This window comes from Chrysemys picta, chromosome 2, assembly GCF_011386835.1.
Source record: "Chrysemys picta bellii isolate R12L10 chromosome 2, ASM1138683v2, whole genome shotgun sequence".
Classification (NCBI taxonomy): domain Eukaryota; kingdom Metazoa; phylum Chordata; order Testudines; family Emydidae; genus Chrysemys; species Chrysemys picta.
Genome location: NC_088792.1, coordinates 159,223,097 through 159,242,312, shown reverse-complemented (window position 1 = coordinate 159,242,312; position 19,216 = coordinate 159,223,097). Strand labels below are relative to the sequence as shown.

At 43.7% G+C, this 19,216-nt stretch overlaps 1 protein-coding gene across 4 annotated transcripts in view; it reads left to right on the top strand.

Annotated features, from left to right (window-relative positions):
• Nucleotides 1–4,147: 4,147 nt before the first annotated feature.
• Nucleotides 4,148–19,216, top strand: part of XPO7 (exportin 7) — an 86,248-nt gene continuing 71,179 nt past the window's right edge. For 2 of the 4 annotated variants that reach the window (XM_008168652.4, XM_024105546.3), the window contains exon 1: nt 4,148–4,307. In XM_008168652.4, the coding sequence (XP_008166874.2) occupies nt 4,290–4,307 (18 nt within the window). In that variant the 5' untranslated portion in view covers nt 4,148–4,289. The remainder of the gene's footprint in view (nt 4,308–19,216) is intronic. The other 2 variants (XM_065584602.1, XM_065584603.1) reach the window with 2 other exon arrangements.

The window sequence follows — 19,216 nt, the reverse complement described above, 5'->3', positions numbered from 1 at the left end:
ATCTTTCCTCCTCTCACCCCCCTCTCTTTCCTTCGGATCCCTTCCCTCTCCCTCACACTCCCTATGGCCTGATTGTGATTCACTACCACACTGATTAGTACCTTACTCCACAAGCAGTGTCACTGGCTCTATAGGGGCTATTCCTGGCACAAAGTATTATTCCCTGTGCATAAGGGCAACCTGTTTCCTTTCTTTTTTCCAACCTCCCTTCCTCATTGATTCTTCCTTTCTCAGCTGTCCCTACTTTTCTGAGATCTCCCCCAGCCCCAGGAGTCTCCATAGCCTATCTTGTCTTCGCAGATGCTAAGCCCAAGGTTGATTCACTGCTGTATGCAGCCACAGAGCAATCCTGGACCTTCCACCTCCAAACACAGCCCAGCACAATCCCTGCGGGGAAGGGAGAAAAATCCTCCCTCCGCTTGTATTTATCTCTGCTGATCAGTTGTGCAGGTGGCACCCTCAGAGACAGCAGGTGTGACTGTGACAGCTTGCCTGACGGAGTCTAGCAAGCAGCTGTTCTTCCTTTCCTGGAGGCAGCACTGTGCGTTCAGCCCCTGGCCTCCATTCTAGCTTTTGTTTGGAATGCGACTTGATAATTGAGGCCAGACTCCTTCCTGCTGAGCTGCTCAGATCAAAGGGGAAATTTACTTGCCCTTCACTTTGCTTTGACTTTCCCAGATTCCTTTTCAAGTTCCTGCTGGCCCCAGATCAAGGTCATTTGGGCAGTTTGAGTGATCATAGAGCGCTTTCAAGAAGGAAAGACAGCTGGATGTGGGGCTGCTCTATTCTTTGGAGAATTTTCCAGGAAGAAAGTATAGGGAAAGGAGATAAACTGGTGGAAGGGAACTACTCTCTGTGTCAGTTGAGGCAAGGATTGTAGGTACAGGCAGGCTGGGTGGTACTGAGTTAAAAGTGCTGAGATCTTTCATCGTTGGTGGGCTATGTTCAGAGCTAGGAAGATTTCTGGGGCTGGCAAGAATGCAAAAGGTCAGAGCTTATTGTTGGGGGTACCACAGCCCGTATGTCAGATCTACAAACTCTGATGATCAAAGTCTTCATCTCACCTTCGCCCACATACATCATATACCTGTGCTCACTGCTTCCAAGCTCCTATTCTGCCCACGCATGCCCTGTAAACCTGACATGAGACAGAAAAGAGATACCAAGAAGGAAGTTAAAATAGAGTTGCAACTACTGCTGTCTATTCGCAGGGTGCCTGCCGTGATGGGTCTATAAATGCCGTGCAATGAAGAGCAAATACAAAGCATTTCAAACCTAAAAAAACAGCCAGACAAATAAAGCACCTGGCTACATAGCAAAATCATGCCACAACCCTGCAACAAAAGGACTCTCAACTCATTAGAGGGAGGGGGAAATAGAAAAGGGAGGAGATGCACTTGTGAAAGTGGCATAAAACAAGGAAGGGGTGAAAGTCTGATCCTTTGCTGTACCTCTGAGTTGTGTATATGGCATCTGGATACTGTGTTGTTGGGATAGATAGATAGATAGATAGATAGATAGATAGATAGATAGATAGATAGATAGATAGATAGATAGATAATCTGTTCCTAGGACATGAGGCTAGGATTTGTTTTGTTTGCCTTTTGCTTTAAAAATTTGAGACTTAGCTAAAGCTGCATGCAGCTCAGAGTTGGGGGCTAAAGGTTAATACATAGTACAGGGTAAAGCCAACATTTTCAGTAATGGCCTCTGATTTGGAATGCCCAATGTGAGATACCTCCTGGACTCCAGTTTTGATGAGTACCCACAGCTCCGACTCAAATGACTGTGGGTTGTAAAGGCTCAGCCCCTCTACAGCTCAGACCCAAGATGTCTCAGATTAGGCACCCAAAATTAGTCACCTAAACTTAGAGGCTGTGTGTGAAAATTTGGCTGCAAGCAGCCACTCCCCAACATCTTCCCTGAGCTCCTTTTCCCAGTGAGTCCTGTGCTGGCACCATGAGCTTCTGCACTCTTGAACATGGTCGCCCGGAAGTTCCCGATGTTAATTCATTTATCAGGAGCCATATAGTTCTCTACCTATTGTTGCATCTTGGTCACTGCATGAGACAGTGCCTCTATTCAAAAGTACAAAGGTTGGTTTAAAAGTAATACAATATATATAGTACACAATCAGCAATAACCCAAATACGATTAATACATTTAATGATACAATTTAGATATTAGCAGCCAAGCATTCGGGTACATCACTCATGGAAAGTTATACAGGGAGTTGGTTGTGGAAAGCAAATATATGAATGAGTGAAGATTGTCCTGCAGTAATTGAGAATTTAGGATAGGTTGTCCATTAGAAAATACAATCCATCAGGGAAATGTTTCCATCCACCGCTGTCATCTATTCCTTCCCCAGGTGAGAATGTTGACTAAATACTACAAACATCTTGCATCATAGCCGATATTCAATCTGGAACCATGAGGGGGCACCAAAGTTTGCATCATCCCTGTCTGTGGAGTCATAATTTGGTTGAAACTAGCGAATGTGTGTGTGTTGGGCAAGGGGGAAATGGGAAGGAGAATAGGGCAAATTAAAAAGTAAAAATCTCCTTTCTTTCCATGCATGCCGTCTCTGGTGCTGATAAAGATCCTGAAATGCTTGGCATGGTAATGCCATGTGCTTAAATGAATAGACAGAGAGATGGTATCAGCCAGGCTAGGCTCACAACCAGCATGGCAGAGGTAATGTCTCTTGGATTTATAATGACTTCAGAAACAAAACTGCCAGCTGGTCATCTGATTTTAGGTAGAGGAGCGGTTCTAAGGGGTGTAGATGTATGGTACTTTATAAATAAACAGCAACCAACAAAACAACAATGATAATAGAGATGTTTCCATATGAAGCAATATGCAGTTTGGATTGGAAATTGCCAGTCACAATTAAGATGTCTCATCAGAGCTGTGTATGGCCTCAGGACCGAAAAAGCAGCTGGGTCCTGTAAGTCAGGATAGAGGAGCAATGTAGGGCTGGATAGCAAGGGGAAGAGGAGTTGTACTGTACTGGGTTTGGTAAAGTGCATTAAACAAACTGGGGTAGGAAGGGCTGGAATAGTGTGTGTGTGTGTGGGGGGGGGGCGGAGGATACAGATCAGGGTGCAAATACCTCAGTGTTGCTGAGTGAAGAACCAAGGGAATATGATAGTACATAGGTGAGGACTAAGGTACATTACAAGAGCTGCATATGTGAAGAGGGTGTCTCAGCTCTGGGCTGGGGTAGGCAGTGCAGTGCTTGGTAAGATACAGTGGTACAGCAGTGCCCCAGGCACACACCCAGTGGGGATTGCAGGACAGAGCCAGATGCAGTAGCAGGGCAATGCCCCTGGCACGGGGCAAGGGGAGGGTGCAGGGCAGGTCCAGATGCAGTGGAAGGGCAGTGAACCCAGCACGGGGCTAGTTGGAGATGCAGTGCATGGTCAGATGCAGATAAGGGTGCAGTGCACAGTCAAATGCAGTGGTAGAGCAGTGACCCTGGCACACAGCTGTGGGGGAGAGTGCAGGACAAAGCCAGATGCAGTAGGAGGGCAGTGCCCCTGGCACGGGGCAGGGGGAGGGTGCAAGGCAGGTCCAGATGCAGTCGGAGGGCAGTGCCCCTGGAATGAGGCAGGTGGGCAGTGCAGTGCAGGACCAGATCCAGTGGCAGAGCAGTGACCCTGGCACATGGCTGGGGGGGGGGCGGGGCAGGACCAGGCCAGATGCAGTGGGAGGGCAGTGCCCCTGGCATGAGAAAGATGAGCAGCGCAGTGCAGGACCAGATGCAGTGGCAAAGCAGTGACCCTGGCGCACCGTTGGGGGAGGGAGGGCAGGACAAGGCCAGATGCAGTGGGAGGGCAGTGACCCTGGCACAAGGCAGGCAGGGGAGGGGGCAGGACAACGCCAGGTGCAGTGGCAGGGCATTGCCCCCAGCACAGGGCTAGCTGAGTGTGCAGTGCACGGTCAGATGCAGAGCTAGGACAGTGGCAAGCGGAGGGCAGCAGGACAGGCTGCCTCTTTGGCTCACAGCCCGCTCCCGGCCTGTTGCTCCGGCGCTGCCTTTGCAGTGCGCGGCCCCTTTAAGAGCCATGTAAACAAAGCCTAGTCCCCGTCCCTCCCCCCGCTCCTCTCTTAGCCGCCGACGTTACTGCGTCGCTTACGCCGCCGCAGCGGGCTGCGCCATTCTCTAAACCCCGCCGCCAGCGCGGTGGGGTCCTTTACGCAAAGTGCGGGAGCTGGAAGGTGCAGCGCGCAGGCGCGGCGGCCCGGCCGGGGGGAGGAGAGAGGAGCATGAATGGAGCAAAATGGCGGATCATGTGCAGGTGAGGAGGGAGCGCGCGGGGGGGGAGGGGACAGCCGGGCCGCGGGGTTCCGGGCCGGGCGCGGGGGAGACTGGCCCGCGGGAGCTGCTGGGGCTGCGGGGCCCGGCTCCCCCCGGGGAGGCTGCACGGCAGCGGGCACCTCCCGGGGTGTGGCTCGGATCTGGGGGCGCCGGGCCCCGCTGCGAGCTGGCCCCCGAGGCGCGGCGCTCCCAGCATGAGGCGGCGGTGCCAGCGCTCGGGGGGCGGGTTACGGACTGCCCCTGAGACTGAGCACCTCCTCCTAGGCCCGGGCCGCCTCCTGCTGGGGCAGCTCCCCTCTGATAAAGGGAGGGGGGCTTACCCCCCCCCCCGTGCTGGGGCATCTGGAAGTCAAGGGGCGCATGAACCCCCCGAGACTGAGTGGTGCTTGAGCATTGATACCCCCGACACACACACACGTGCTCTGTGCAGACTGGTGGGAGCCAGGGGAGAGGCCTTGCAGACCAAGGGGCAGCTGGGTGCTGGGCCCTGCAGGAGCAAGGGGTGCCTGAGCACAGACTGCACCCAAGGCAGCCGCTGCGGGGGGGGAGGGGGGAGCATGGGCTGCATTATGTTACCTGCATGTAGCCTCCACTCACTTTAGTTTCCCAGGTGCTAGCAATTAGCAGCTGCCCAAGAGTGGTGGGTAACAGGCCAGGGTGGGCAGCAGCATCAGAGGGAGCCTATCACTGCAAAGCTGGTGGCGAGAAGGGGCATTTGGGACACAGTTGCCCAGGATTGGAGCCCTCAATCTGCCATCAGCTACTGCAACTGAGCACTTTGCTCCAGGAAATAATGCCTGAAAGCACTGTAGAGTCAGCGTTCCCTAGAGTAGCTGGTCACTCTTAGTGTCAGAGGGCTTTGAAGGTCTTCCTGGGTTATTTTATAGGCAGAGACGACTGGAAACTTTTGCCTGTACTCTGCTAAACCCTTCTGGTGTTCACCCCCTTTCCTGTTAAAAGTAGTAAGGGACTGCCAACCCCAAAGTGAGAAGAACTGAGGGAGCTTCAAAATTGACATGGCAGAAGTCTTGGCTTTGGGTCTGACACCATGGCCTGGATTATTTGTCTCCCATAAGCAAGTAAATAAAATGTCTGCTGATATGAAGTTCATATGGTTTGAGAATGAGGTGATAAATACATGCTACATTCGGATTCTGGTCCCTATTGCCAGGAACCATGGGGTGAAATTAAGAAAGGGAAAATGTAGCTTGAGTATCAGAAAGAAACTTTCTGCCTTTGATATATGTCATAGGGTGGCATAGTCTCGCAAGGAAAGCAGTGGAAATACCTTTATTTGTATGTTGTACAGATTGGATGAGTCTCTCTGTGTCAGCAGTGGAGAACAATGGCCAGGGGTTGGAGGAGCTGACCTGATAGTTAACTTTCCATCTTGAACTTCAGTGATACTTTATTGAAGAGCATAGCAGTGGTTGGTAGTGGTAGTGTTAACTAACAGATCAAGGTTTTTTTTAACTAGATGGTATTGGTGATCTTTTTCTGAAGGCTTTCAAAGCAAGCTTTAAAGTGACTATTGTTAAACTATTTATTAAGAGACATTGTCAAATTAAAAATCATATGTAAACAAGCTATTGTCTATCACTAATAACACCATAAGGTATTAAAAATGAAAGCTTCAAAATTCCATTTCACATGATGTGTGTGCTTCAGTTTTTTATTTCTCTTTGCTTGGGCATCTAAAATCAATGTAGTCAATTTCACTTTTATGTAAGTCAGTTTCTTTTTCGGGGTCTTACTTTTGCAGTGGTTACATTTGAAACACTGAATGGGAACTATTTATTTAAAAACAACTGTTTCAGTTGGATTCAAAATAAAAGCTTGTGGAGATACATTTGGAGATCTTACAAAATTTAAATTTTGAGCCAAATCTAAGCTGATAGTGCCCCTGTTAACAATTTACACAGCCACATTTTCATGAAGAACATTGTAAAGGACTCGTCCTGGAATTAGAAATATTGCAGCAGAATGGTAGTATAGAGGAAATAATGTTTTCCCATAATAGTGATGATTTAATTTGTGATTATATGCATGATATCAGAGTAAAAAAAATGTTTTGATAGTTACTTATTATTCATGTAACTGTTAAATATATTCTGCATCTGGTACCTCTGTGAACCACAAGGGTGAGTAGTTTATTAACTCAGAATATAGCCCTTGTAATTCTGAGGTTGTCTTGTGGGGTTGAAATAATCTTATCAAATGCAGCCTAGATAATCTGTTGGGGATTGCTGTGTTACTAAACACTTTACGTGCCATAAAGACACTGGAGAACGGCTGTATTCTTTGGTTTGTCATTAGTGACACATCAGCTTCACAACCTAACCTGTGACTTTACGGATAGACCCACAGAATCCGGTGACAGTGTCTCTTGCTGTTCTTGTCATTTTAAAACAGGCTTTTTCTTCTTTAAATATTGGGTCAAGCAAATGGAATTTAGGGCCATAACATAATTAATATTGCTAGCTTCAGGTGCACTAGTTAAACTTTAACATAAGAAGCTTGAAGATGTTCCACTCCAATGGAGATTTATTTACAAGTACTGTTAACCTGTCACTAAGCTACAGGAGACTTATCAGAAGGCATCAGTGCAACTCTTTACAACTATTGCTAATGGACAAGTTACTTATCTGTAATGGGATGATTTTATTTTATTTTTGCCTTTTTATTTTGCTTTGGGGCAAAAAAGTATAGCACTACCTCTGAAGAGGCTCTTCTAGCTTCCTTCAAAGCTGCCTCAGGATTTCTGGATTTTTATGGCTAGGGGAAAATCACTGATTGGATGAGTGGATTCAATTCCTGTTTGTTGTAGTGTTTTTTTAAAAACCAACCAACCAACATGCTATTTCTAATGCTGATCCAGTTGTTTGGATATTTTGTGAGTAGGTTGTATGGGGCTCTGTTATAAACTATGCTTGTTTAAAAAACTGGAACACCCTTGATACAGGGAGACATTGAATATAAGTTTGGATGAGTGAGCATTTTCTTTGTAGCATATAACTTGAGACTTGATTCTGTTTTGGATAATAGGGTGTTTCAGATAACTGATATCTGGATGATATAGTATAGAAGACTAGCAGCAGAGTGGCCATATTTTGTCAAACTTCCAGTCCAGTTATTAAATATTGACTCCCCAGAGTTACTGTCATTAGAACTTGCATGTTAATACTTAACAAAGTGCAAAAGTGTAGATTTATTTATAATTATTACAAGTTATGGAGTTTACAATATGATGCAAGTTGATGAAAGTGGAAGCAGAGTTGAGTTCTTTGAGACCACAGCTGAAGGACTGTAGCATCATGTTCTGTAGCTTTTTAAAAACGGAACTCGGTGAATGTAGAAAATTCCACTTCTTTTCTGAGTGCAATCCACATAGTCAAAGCCAGTTGGGATAGTTTTCTGCTGGACAGCTCTTCAGAATTACTGTGCAGGGTCTTGGAATGAAAAGGACTGTAAGTGGCTGTGGAAAGCTATGTGGTCTTAGAGGACTGGTATAGAAGCTGTTCCCTTCCTGCCTTTGATTGATTGAGTTAATGTTTCTACCTGCTCTTTTCAGTCTGTGAATGTCATTCCAACTCCAATATATGTGATGGAAACAGGAGATGAAGAGATAACATTAGAAATAACTTTGTGGGGAAAGTAGTGATAAGAGTCCTTTTTTTTTCTTTTTCCTTGGAAACAGATTTTCTGTACAGCATTCCTTTCTTAGATCTGGGATTTGATGTCATATTGTAACCTAAAATGGGTAAACTTATTAGGAGATACCTGATGAGTTAGAATATGCCTTTAGGGAAAATGTTGATGTAGGGCAAGGGTAACAACTTGCTTCTGTGGCTTTGTGTACTGAGAAAAAAGAACAGGAGTACTTGTGGCACCTTAGAGACTAACAAATTTATTAGAGCATAAGCTTTCGTGGGCTACAGCCCACTTCTGGCTGTAGCCCACGAAAGCTTATGCTCTAATAAATTTGTTAGTCTCTAAGGTGCCACAAGTACTCCTGTTCTTTTTGCAGATACAGACTAACACGGCTGCTACTCTGAAATTTGTGTACTGAGTTGTACCTAAAGATTCCCCTGGACCTGAATATAAGAACTAATTACATCAATTAACAATTGTTGCCTCACTTTTATCGGTGATCATATTATCTTTACCTGCTCTGGGTAACCCGACTTGTAGGTTTATAGTGCAAGATCTTTTGCTCTTGAAATGTAACAGGTCAGGTGCTGTAGAGGTACCTTCATAGGTACAGTAGTAGGTGGTCGTTCTCTTGATGGAACAGAGAACTTAACTGACTGCTTGCATATGAAAAACCTAGGTTCAAGGGATGTTAGTCATCTGATTGCAACTTCTGATTAAACTGGCAGCAGTTAATTCAAATCAAGACTCAGAAGAAGCCTATATTTGTGCCGTAAGATGGATTCAGATGTGGAACCAGGTCCTTGAAGTGCATTGGTGGGAAGCAAATGAAGAGGCAGGATGAAATGTTTTCTTTCATTGTAAACTAAAGCCCTCTCACCTCAGAGCTGTTGTATTGGAAACAGTGGAAAAATGTGGTTGGAGGCATCCTGATAACATTTGTCGTTTGGATGAATGGAGGAGCAGAGTTAAGAAGGGAAAACTTGAGACTGAAATCAAGAAAAATGACTGTTTCCCATAAAAATATGGTATGTAGTGCATATAACCTGAAGCATGAAATTGGAGTGAGTGTTTAAAAAAAAAACACACACACACCTGTGTGCATGCATGTTAATAGCCTCTTATGCATGATTCTTAAAGTAATGTTTGTTTGTTTTTTAATGAATGTCTTGCAGGGCCAATCCCCTGCCACTCCCAAGCCCTAATAGCTCCTGAATTTTGTTGGTGTATTTCTGTATTCCAAAAGGACATTGTCTTGGATCAAACACAAAAATCATTTGGCTCTGGGAACATGTAACACATTTTGCCCCAAGGGAAACCCTGGAGACTAGATGTGTATTTCCTATTTGCTATCTCTGTAATCTCATGTTTGCTTGGTAAAAGAATCATGATTTAGCCCACTGTCCAACTATAATTTTGCTTACAATACTGGTTTGGGTTTTTTGGTTTGTTTGTTTTTTAGTCCATGCTTTTACCTTTGGCGTGTCATTGGGCTGTCTGACAGCTCTTGTGGAGGACTTTTCCCCAGAATAGTCTGAGATCTGCTCAAGAACCTAGGGGGAAAATACACAGTGCACCTTAAAATAGTGTTATCAGCTTTTCTTTCACAAATTAGATTTTGATTTTACTGTCCAGCCACTGAGCAACAGAATTACTGGATAACTTTGTGGCAAGTGGATCAGAATGGCATTTTAAAAGGAACCCAGGAATTCATGGATTTAGATGCATACATTTTTGGTGCTGTGATTATCATCATTTCAGTGTCAAAAGTCTGAAAGTAAAACAAGGGGAAGCTCAAGCTCCAGCTCCTTTTCAGCTTGGGGGACCAAATCACTAGCAATTGGCTGGCTGTTTCCATTCTTCCTCTTAGCCTGCTTGGGTGGCTTGTCTTATAGAATGTGCTACTCTCCTAGGAAGCAGGTAAAACACCTTTTGTAAGAGACAGCTGATCTCAGAGGCACCATATATAAAAGCATGTACTCCCTCTATCCTCTGTTCAGATGATTGTGTCATGAAACCGTTATCTCTGAGAGGAGGAAAATGGGTTGGCTTCTTCAAAGTTTTTCACACTCATTAGTAACCTGTTGAGAAGAAAAGGATTTCAGTGAAATCCTATCCCCATCAAAATCAGTGGGAGGTTTTACCATTGATTCAATGAGTTCAGAATCTTGCCCTCAGTTTCTAGGTAGGAATACCTTCTATAATTCATCTAAAGATGTCAAAGCACTTTACAGAATTAAGTCTTGCCTTCCCCCGTGACATTGAGACCCATATTACAGAGAGAAAAAAGTTATAGTGTAGTGAAATGACAAGGTCCTGCAATGAGTGAGTGTCAGAGCTGAGATTAGGCTGCCTGTGATGTGATGGGTGATCACTCGTTACCGAGTATGATCATCTTCCATGGGAGTTATGAGTCCTCAGGTGGCTAATAAGGTCAATCCCGTGTCTACACTGCCACTTTCAGTGCTAAAACTTTAGTGGTTCAGGGGTGTGAAAAAACACCCCCCTGAGTGACAAAAGTTTTAGCATCGAAAAGCACCAGTATAGACAACGATGATTCCCGGTGATAAAGCTACCACCGCTTGTTTAGGGGTGGGAGGTTTTTATCGCCGGGGAGCTCTCCCTCGGCAATAAAGCGTGTCTACACTGCCCACGTCACAGCGTGGCCGTGTTGTAACGTGGGCAGTATAAACATACCCTAGAACTCAGGAGTCTAGACTCCTAGCCCCCGTTCTAACAGACTGTGTTCTCTCCAGTACCAACACTAACTCCATTAGGGAAGTATTAAGAGAACACTGGATCCTCTGTAATACGGCAAATCACTTCCTTTACTGTTCATATTGTCCTGTTGCCCTTGGTTTTGGGCAGTGTCTCGCTATGAACTGCAGTTGGTCTAATGCTCAGTCCAATTATAGCAAAGTACAAAAAAGTCCTGTTTTTGCTGGCAGATTTAAGAGGTAAAATGTAGTTTGCTGTTTTGATTCAGCTGTGTGATTCAAGGAGACACTTGTAAATCATTTGTGATGCTCTTTGAGACTAAATAGTTTGTGTATCTTAGTTGCCTGCGTTTCCTTTTTCAAGTCAATAGAAGGGAATACTTAACCTTAGAGCTTTGAATTTAGCCATGTACGCTGTGGGCAGGGGCTGTCCAATCCTCCAAACACAGCTTAGCCAGTTCAAGTCTAGAGGATCTATACAGTTCTCACTGTACCTCATGCTTGACCTCCAACAAGCTCTCTGTGTTTCCCTATGTCATCTAACTGTGGCACTGTTAGACTTTTTTATTTATTTATTTATTTATTTATTGGTCTAAATTAAATGGTGGTTTTGTGCTTTGATGGAAATAATTCCTGAAGAATTGCATAATTGTGACCCCAATCAGACTTGAATAAGATCTTTAGAGGAGCTGCAGCCTAGCAGGGCCATTGCATAAAGTACTAAGTGAATCCAGCAAATGTGGCTGTACAGTGCAACCATAAATATGTGCTCCCTGTACTGGCCTTCACTGAAACATGCAAAGTGAACCCATATACTATAGTGATGCCACATAAATGGTTATCAGTAGTACCTACTCCATTCTGAGGTTTGGTTCTGTTGAATGGACATTTAGTATGCAATTACAGATGCTTGCTGGCTATGTTTTTATTTGCTAATGCTCACCATGTTCCTGATTGCCTACTGGGGTTAAGCAAGCTTGTTTATGGAGAAAATATTACTCATAATATTTTGACATTAGGAGTTGGAATATAGTACAAGGATAACTCCACCTGCTGTGTCTGTTGGCTTGCATTATTCTGAGTGCATGTGGTACTCCTGGGGGAATTCTGCATCACTGCGCATGCGCAGAATTCATGGCCCCTGCAGATTTCTTTGCTTCCCTGCAGAAAAATGACTTCAGGGAGTATGGAGGTTGGGCTGGGCAGTTGTGCGTGTGTGTGAGAGAGAGACACTGTCCCTCTTGCTCACTATTGCGGCACGTTTGGCATGGAGGGGCAGGGCTTTGGGGTGTTTCTGAGGAGGGCGCGGGGCAGGCTTCCTCAGGCAGAGCAGTGTGTAGCAGTCTGCCTGCTTAGTGAATTGTTCCCATTGTTCTCCGTGAATTCCACCCAGGAGTATAAAACAGGTGTAAAAATTTTAAAGCTCCTTTACATTGCCAGAGTGGTCAGTTGTAAAGGACAGTGTGGCCTTATAAATGCTTATGGTGCTTTAGTGATTAGAATTGGTCTAAATTTTTGAACTGAAAAAATTTCCTATCAAAATGTGCTCCATGAACTGTTTGCTACTGACCTTTCTGGAGATGGTCAGTAGCCAATATAAATTGTGAGTTTGAGTCCCCAGCCCTCACTTGCTCTTCGGTTGCATATGATGTAACATGGAGCATATGGCTGCATATATTTGTTGACTAATAACAAGAAGTAAATGGTCAATACTAGCTACAGGTTTCAGAGTAGCTACATTACACTACTATTAGACAGGGCAGGTTGGGGTTTTCCTCCAATGCTCCAAACTCCCATTCTCCATCCATTGTATTGTAGTTTAAATATATTACCAAAATAATTGAAATCAGTGTGATTATATTTCATATTTTATTTGTCAAAATAAAGCAGAATTTTTAATGTTTTGGCGCAGAATTCCCCCGGGAGTAACAGATATCCTCAGATTTGCATGCAGGTAGGTGATAGATAAGAATTCTGGTTGTTGTTGCTTTTCTCCGCCCCGCCCCAAGTGCACACTAGTTCCTAGAACTTTTGGTGAAAAGTAGGTAGTAACCACCCACTTAGAAAACATCTCTGCTAATGTCAAGACTGCAGCTTGATATGGAAGCAAACATAATATCTGAAGTCTGTTCCATGCTCCCTATAACTAATGTGGTAATTTTGTGACATATTGTGGGGCTGTGTTCGTCCCTTCGTTATCAGAACCAGGGCATCAGCCTCCCATTTAAATAGTCTGTTTCAAAACATGAATCTTTCACGTGAATTGACAGTGTACTTGATTTTGGGTGAAGCTGAGCATCCTCAAGTCCCATTGACCCCAGTAGGAACTGAAGCTGCTCAGCACCTTGCTGGAGGCATTCAGTACCTTTCAGGGTTGGGCCCAAAAAAATCTTTTTTTTTTCCCCCTATGGTAGATTTTGAAAGCCAAAAGCATTTTGGGAAGTAAAGGTAGGGTTCTGCATCTGCTCTTTAAGGCATTCATCCCTTCACTGTACTGTGATGGCATGTATAGAATGGGGATAGTGAATGTACCTGCTCAGTTACTTATCTCTTTTTCTAATCAGTTACTCTAATCTAGAAAAATGAGTTGATGTCACAGTGTAAAAAGTGGGCTTGAGGGCCATTCACATAAGAGCTAACAGATTCCAATCGATTAGCCAGGCACCGCAAAACAGAAAATATGCTTTAGCAGCTAATTGACAGTTTCAGCATTTTGGGGTGCACTTGCCAGTGACAAGACTGAGGGTATGTCTGCAGTGCAATAAAACACCCACGGCTGGCCCAGGTCAGCTGACTTGGGCTGGGGGCTATAAAGTGGCAGCATAGATGCTGGGGCTGGAGCCCAGGCGCTGAGACATTTGCAAGGAGGGAAGGCCCCAGAGCTCTAACCCTCGAGAGCCAGAGCATCTACACTGCAGTTTTATGCCATGCAGCCTAAGCCCTGTGAGCCTGGGTCAGCTGATCCGGGCCAGCTGCCGGTTTTTCATTGCAGTGTAGGCATACCCACTGTGTCTAACAGAGTATCTTGTTACCTGTCACTGGTCTGGGTTGCATCACATCAGCTGCAAACCTGGCTAATTACAGCTGGGCATGGAATGAAGTGCACTGCTTCAAATCACTTTTTGTATCCGAAATGCAACACTTGTTTTACATCACAGCTTTCTGTTGACACTGTGCCAAATTAATGAGTGTTATATTGTGTGCCCGCATAATACTCTGGCTGCAGAGTTCCAGAGAACTGAAAACTTACCCTGTGTGTGGCAAACACCTAAACCCACAGCCAGTTTGTAGTAATATAAGCCATAAAATTGCATTTCAGTGCTGTAATCTCAGTGAATGAGAAGTGTGGCTCTGAACTTTCCTCCCATGCCCTTGTTTCTAAGGTGACTTGGGCTGCTCATGTGTAGAGCATTTTACCCTGTCTCCCTTTTAACTTTTTTTATTTAAAGATTAATTGTGTTACTCCAAACCAAGACTTCTTAAAATTAGCATCTAGCCCCTCTTCTCTCCCTGCCCCACATTGCTAAAGAAGTTTTTAAAAATATATATTTTTATTAAAAACACAGAAACAACATAAATCAAACAAAAAGTTGTATGCAAGAACAGGACAGGCAGATTGTGTAATTAGCTGCCTGTCTAAATCAAGTAGATTGAAGTTGTCTGAATGCAAGCTGATATTTGATTTCTAGTGATGGAGAACCGGTCGCTAATAGCACATCTGTGTAAGGGGAGACTTTTCAAATGGGAGTTGGGTGCCTGTGAAAATCCCACCTTTTCAAGTCCGAGGTGTCGGTAAGACAATGTACATGTGTTTAGCTAGACAAGCAGGAAGATGATAACATGGTCAGTAACAATTACACTATTCCTTCTCCATTTCATGCTTCAACTGCCCAAGTACAAATCTCTAATTATCAGTTTTTTCTAAATACATGGAATAGTTATGCACTTTCACGAGGTAAGCGATTGTCTTTCTAAAGCCACTCCCATTCCCCAAGGAAAAAAAGCTTTTCTTAGATTAAAAATCTTCCTGCTCCCCTCACCACACCATGTGTCGTCATGGAATTCCTCTGCTCTTTTCTTTTCTCCTCATAATACTTCGTGCCCGCAAAGTGCTGTACATATTCCAAATGCTTTACAAAGAGGGAGGGAAATGTTACAATCGCCATTTTACAGAAGAGAAAACTGAGACTGGCTAAGGGACGAGTCCAAGACTACGCAATGATTTAATGTAAAACCTGGGGTGAAAACAAGGAGCTCCAACCCCTCTCCTGAGTCCTTTGAGCCACATTTCCTTTTGTGCCTCCTTATGAAATCAGGTATAAGCATGTTGAGAATGTACTCATTAACATCTTTAATTAATCACTTGTACAGTCTTGGGTTTAATTGGCTGATCATTCAGGCAGCCACTGTCTGGCCTGTGGCATGCTTTATAAAGGTGCAAGGTTGCTTTATAAATTGAAACTATTAAGGTCCAGTTGGCAGCCAGGTATCCTCTTTACTTTAAAAATGAAATCTGAATAATCCATAGTGACTGGACTGGAAGGCATTTGCAATCAAAGCTTTCTCTGCACTTCTGTGTTAAATACTTGAAAATTGATGTAAAAATGTAAAGCTCTTGAAATATTTTATGAGCATTTCTATGGTGCTCACTAATGTGAAATCTCTTTTAATTCACAAATGCCAGAAAATGTATATTGACCTTGTAACTCTCAACACTTATTAGAGGAACGAACTTTAATCTGCTATATTCAGACCGTATGCCTGTATATTTTTGAGTCTCATCAAAATAATTTTCCCCAGGTGGAGGAAAACATTGGGGGAGTAAGGTAACAGATAAAGTACATTCTTCAGATTTCTTTAAAATACGATATTGCCTCTGATTTTCCATTTGTAAAATGACTTGTCAGCATAAATTGTAATGCTCCCCATATCTGTTATTGAATAGATCATTGGATGGAAGGGAGGGCTGGAATTCTCTAGGTCAGCCTCTCTTCTTTAAGCAGGAAGTGACCCATATTGTTTTCCATAACTTTTTTAACCCTTTTCCAAAGCCCAGGGATGGGATGGTATTTACCAGAGGTGATTTTTACCAGGTAAAATCATGAGGCTTTTTTACTGCCCCAGGAAAAACTAGTTAGTTCCATGTTTTAAAAACTTTGTTAATGCACTCCACGTTACGTTTAACTTTAGTTACCGTATTCAGATTGTGGTTACATAAGGCTGTAGATATGTAGATTAATTTAATGTACAGATAAAAAGTAAAATTGCAGTGGATGTTCTACTAATATATGTAACTATAATACTGAGCATCAGAACGTCTGTGTTTTGGCTCAGTATTTTCTCAAGGAAGTTCTACATGTATAGGAAGACCAACTTTGATGTAGTGGATAGACCAAGCCTATTCCTCAGTTTTGAATGGAAGTATCTGAAGTTTGAAAAGATTCATTCTATGCTTGCTGAACTCGCTAGACACTGATGCGATTATTTTCCCGGTTTTCCTGTTTAAACAGGTATTTACCAGTGCCCTGTTCTAAACTAGTTTTTCCTGGGAAATTGCCAAACCTACCAAAGCCACCCATGTATGGGGTTGTAACTACAGTAACTCCTTGCTTAACGTTGTAGTTATGTTCCTGAAAAATGCGACTTTAAGCAAATCCAATTTCCCCATAAGGATTAATGTAAGTAGGGGGGATTAGGTTCCAGGGAATTTTTTAAATATATTTAAAAAAAATTTTTTATATATACACACACACACACACACTCTAAGTTTTAAACAAACCAATTTAATACTGGTACACAGCGATGATGATTGTGAAGCTTGGTTGAGGTGGTGAAGTCAGAGGGTGGGATATTTCCCAAGGAATGCCTTACTGCTAAATGATGAACTAGCAGTCTGCCAAGCCCTCAAGGGTTAACACGTTGTTAATGTAGCCTCACGCTCTACAAGGCAGCAGGAATGGAGGGAGGGGAGACAGCATGGCAGACAGAGACACACACCGTGTGTGTGTGAGAGAGAGAGAGATGCGCATTACCCCTTTAAGTACGCTGACCCCACTCTAAGTACACTGCCTTTTTAAATAGATCAGAAAGTTGAGACAGCAGCTCCTGCCAGCAAGGTCCCTCTGTCCTGAGCCCTGTCGTGTCCCCCCCCCGCTCTATGGAAATGGGGTAAGCGGGGTGCAGAAGCAGGGGGAGGGGGGTCACCCTGACATTAGCCCCCCCTTGCACAGCAAGCAGGAGGCTATGGAGAGCAGCTTTAAGGCAGAGGGCAGGAGCAGCACATGGCAGTGGGGGGAGGGACAGGTGAACTGCTGGCAATTAATAGCCTGCTGGGCGGCTACGGCACAGGAAACTTATGGGAACGGGGAGCTGATAGTGGGGCTGCCAGTCCACCCTGGTTCCAAGATCCCACCAGCTAGCTGCAACAGGCTGCTCTTTCTGCAAGCAGTGGACAAAGCAGGTGGCTGCCAAATGACGTTATAAGGGAGCATTGTGCAACTTTAAATGAGCATATTCTCTAATTAATAAAACAACGTTAACCGGGACGACTTTAAGTGAGAAGTTACTGTACACCGGTGCCCAGCAAATCCATCCAATAAGTGGATAAGTTCATAAAAATCTTATTCAAGAAGATAAATGTATCCTTTTAACAACTTATTGTAATTATCAGTGGAATGCTGCCACTTCAGAGCCATCTCTTAATCCCTCCATCGTTTTCATCTGTTGCCAGTAAAATGAGCTCTTCATTGGTATACCTTCTACACTGTACTTGCAGATCTGTGAAGGATTTATTTTTCTCCTGCAGTGGCATTTTCGGTACTTAATGCATGGTTCTCAAATATACCTCTTTACTGGTCTATCCAGTAACCTGTCACTTTGAATTAATAGTTTTGTTTTCTATGTTCACATTAGGTAGAAGTGAAGTGTTATTTCTGTATCATCCAAGTGTTTTGGCTTAATTTCCTATTTGAAGGCTCTGTGGTTTTGTGTCATTAGCTGGGTGTGTTTGTGAACTTGGTGATTGCAGGAGTTCTAGTCCTTGGACGTTGTACTTGAGAACACTGCTAAAGAAGAAATATCAGTAGAGGATAATGTTCTGAAGTGCCTCTAGTTAAATCAGTAAGTTAAAGATAAGTTTGCAAGCTTTGCTGAGCTTCTGCAGTTTTATGGATGAAGAGATACAGCAGTACCATAGAGGCTTTACACCTCCAGGGTGTTCACTGGTTATGGAACTCCGCACCCGTCTCAGGGGTGGCTTTTTTGTTTTGGGGTTTTTTTTTTAAATCTGGATGAGAGAGCAGCTCTGCACCCCTAAGGAATCTGCATAGGCATGGCTCGGGCTTGTCAATGCAGAGTGCTTGATTTAAATGTTGGCTTCTTTGTAATGTGTTCCCATTTAGGTAAAATATTACTTCTGTAGTGTCTTGCATGTCTGGAACATACTGTCAATCACCAATGTGACTGTGAAATGTATAGCAGGGGAAGACTCTGTGCACTTTTGATTGTTGCACCTGAAGGCTGGCTTTTGTTTGCACAGCTAAAGCCCCAAATGTTGTCTGTAGCTCTTGTTAGTTTAGGGGGGAAATATGATCCAGGAATTTGAAAGCCAGTTTGTTTCTTCATGGCAGTAAACGTTATTAGTACTGTAGTTGACTCATCTTATTTTCCCATTGCAAATACCAAAGCCCAATAAAATTCCTTATCTTCCACTCCTGTGTCCCAAACAGAGTGGAAGAGATTACAAAACCTTTTCCCCCTCTTTATAACAAAATGCAAGTCTGTATGGGAAAATTGATCTGTGTCTTTAGAAGCAGTTCACTCCTATAAAACTTCTTGCTGGATTTACAAAAGAAATCTTATTTAGTTAAAAACTAACTGAAAAGTAGGATTTTGGAACTGCGGTATTCTCAGATGGTGCACTCCAGGGATTATTTTGCCAATTTACCAATCAGAATATTACCGTCCCTAACTCTTGGGGTGTGTGTGTGTGTGTGTGGTTTTAATCCATGTCAACCAAGATAACCCATTTTTTCACTGTTGCTCCTTGTGCTTGCAAATGGTGATGATTCTGTCCAAGCCTCTGATGTGTTAATGAATCTATGGTTAAGAGACCTCAAGAAGTGAAGAACCACAGTGAGCGTTTGCAGTATTTGTCCAATTTTGAGTTCTGAAAACAAAGGTTGCACATCTTCTTCCAACCCTGCCACTCAAGGTGTCTAAAAAGCGATATGTATTTGGATTTTTCTAAAAACCAAACTTCTTTTCTAAAATGCTTTTAACAGCTAGATGTCTCAGGAATAGATTTCTTTTCAATAGGAAAATCTAAAAAGTGTTTCCAACCCCTTTACAAATGTGTGCAGTTAAATATTGGTAGTAACTGTGTGGAAGTAGCCTCTGTGCTTAGGAATGTCTCATGAGTAGGGCCCTACCAAATTCATGGCCATGAAAAACAAGTCACAGACCATGAAATCTGGTCTTTTGTGTGCTTTTACCCGTACTATACAGATTTCACAGGGGAGAC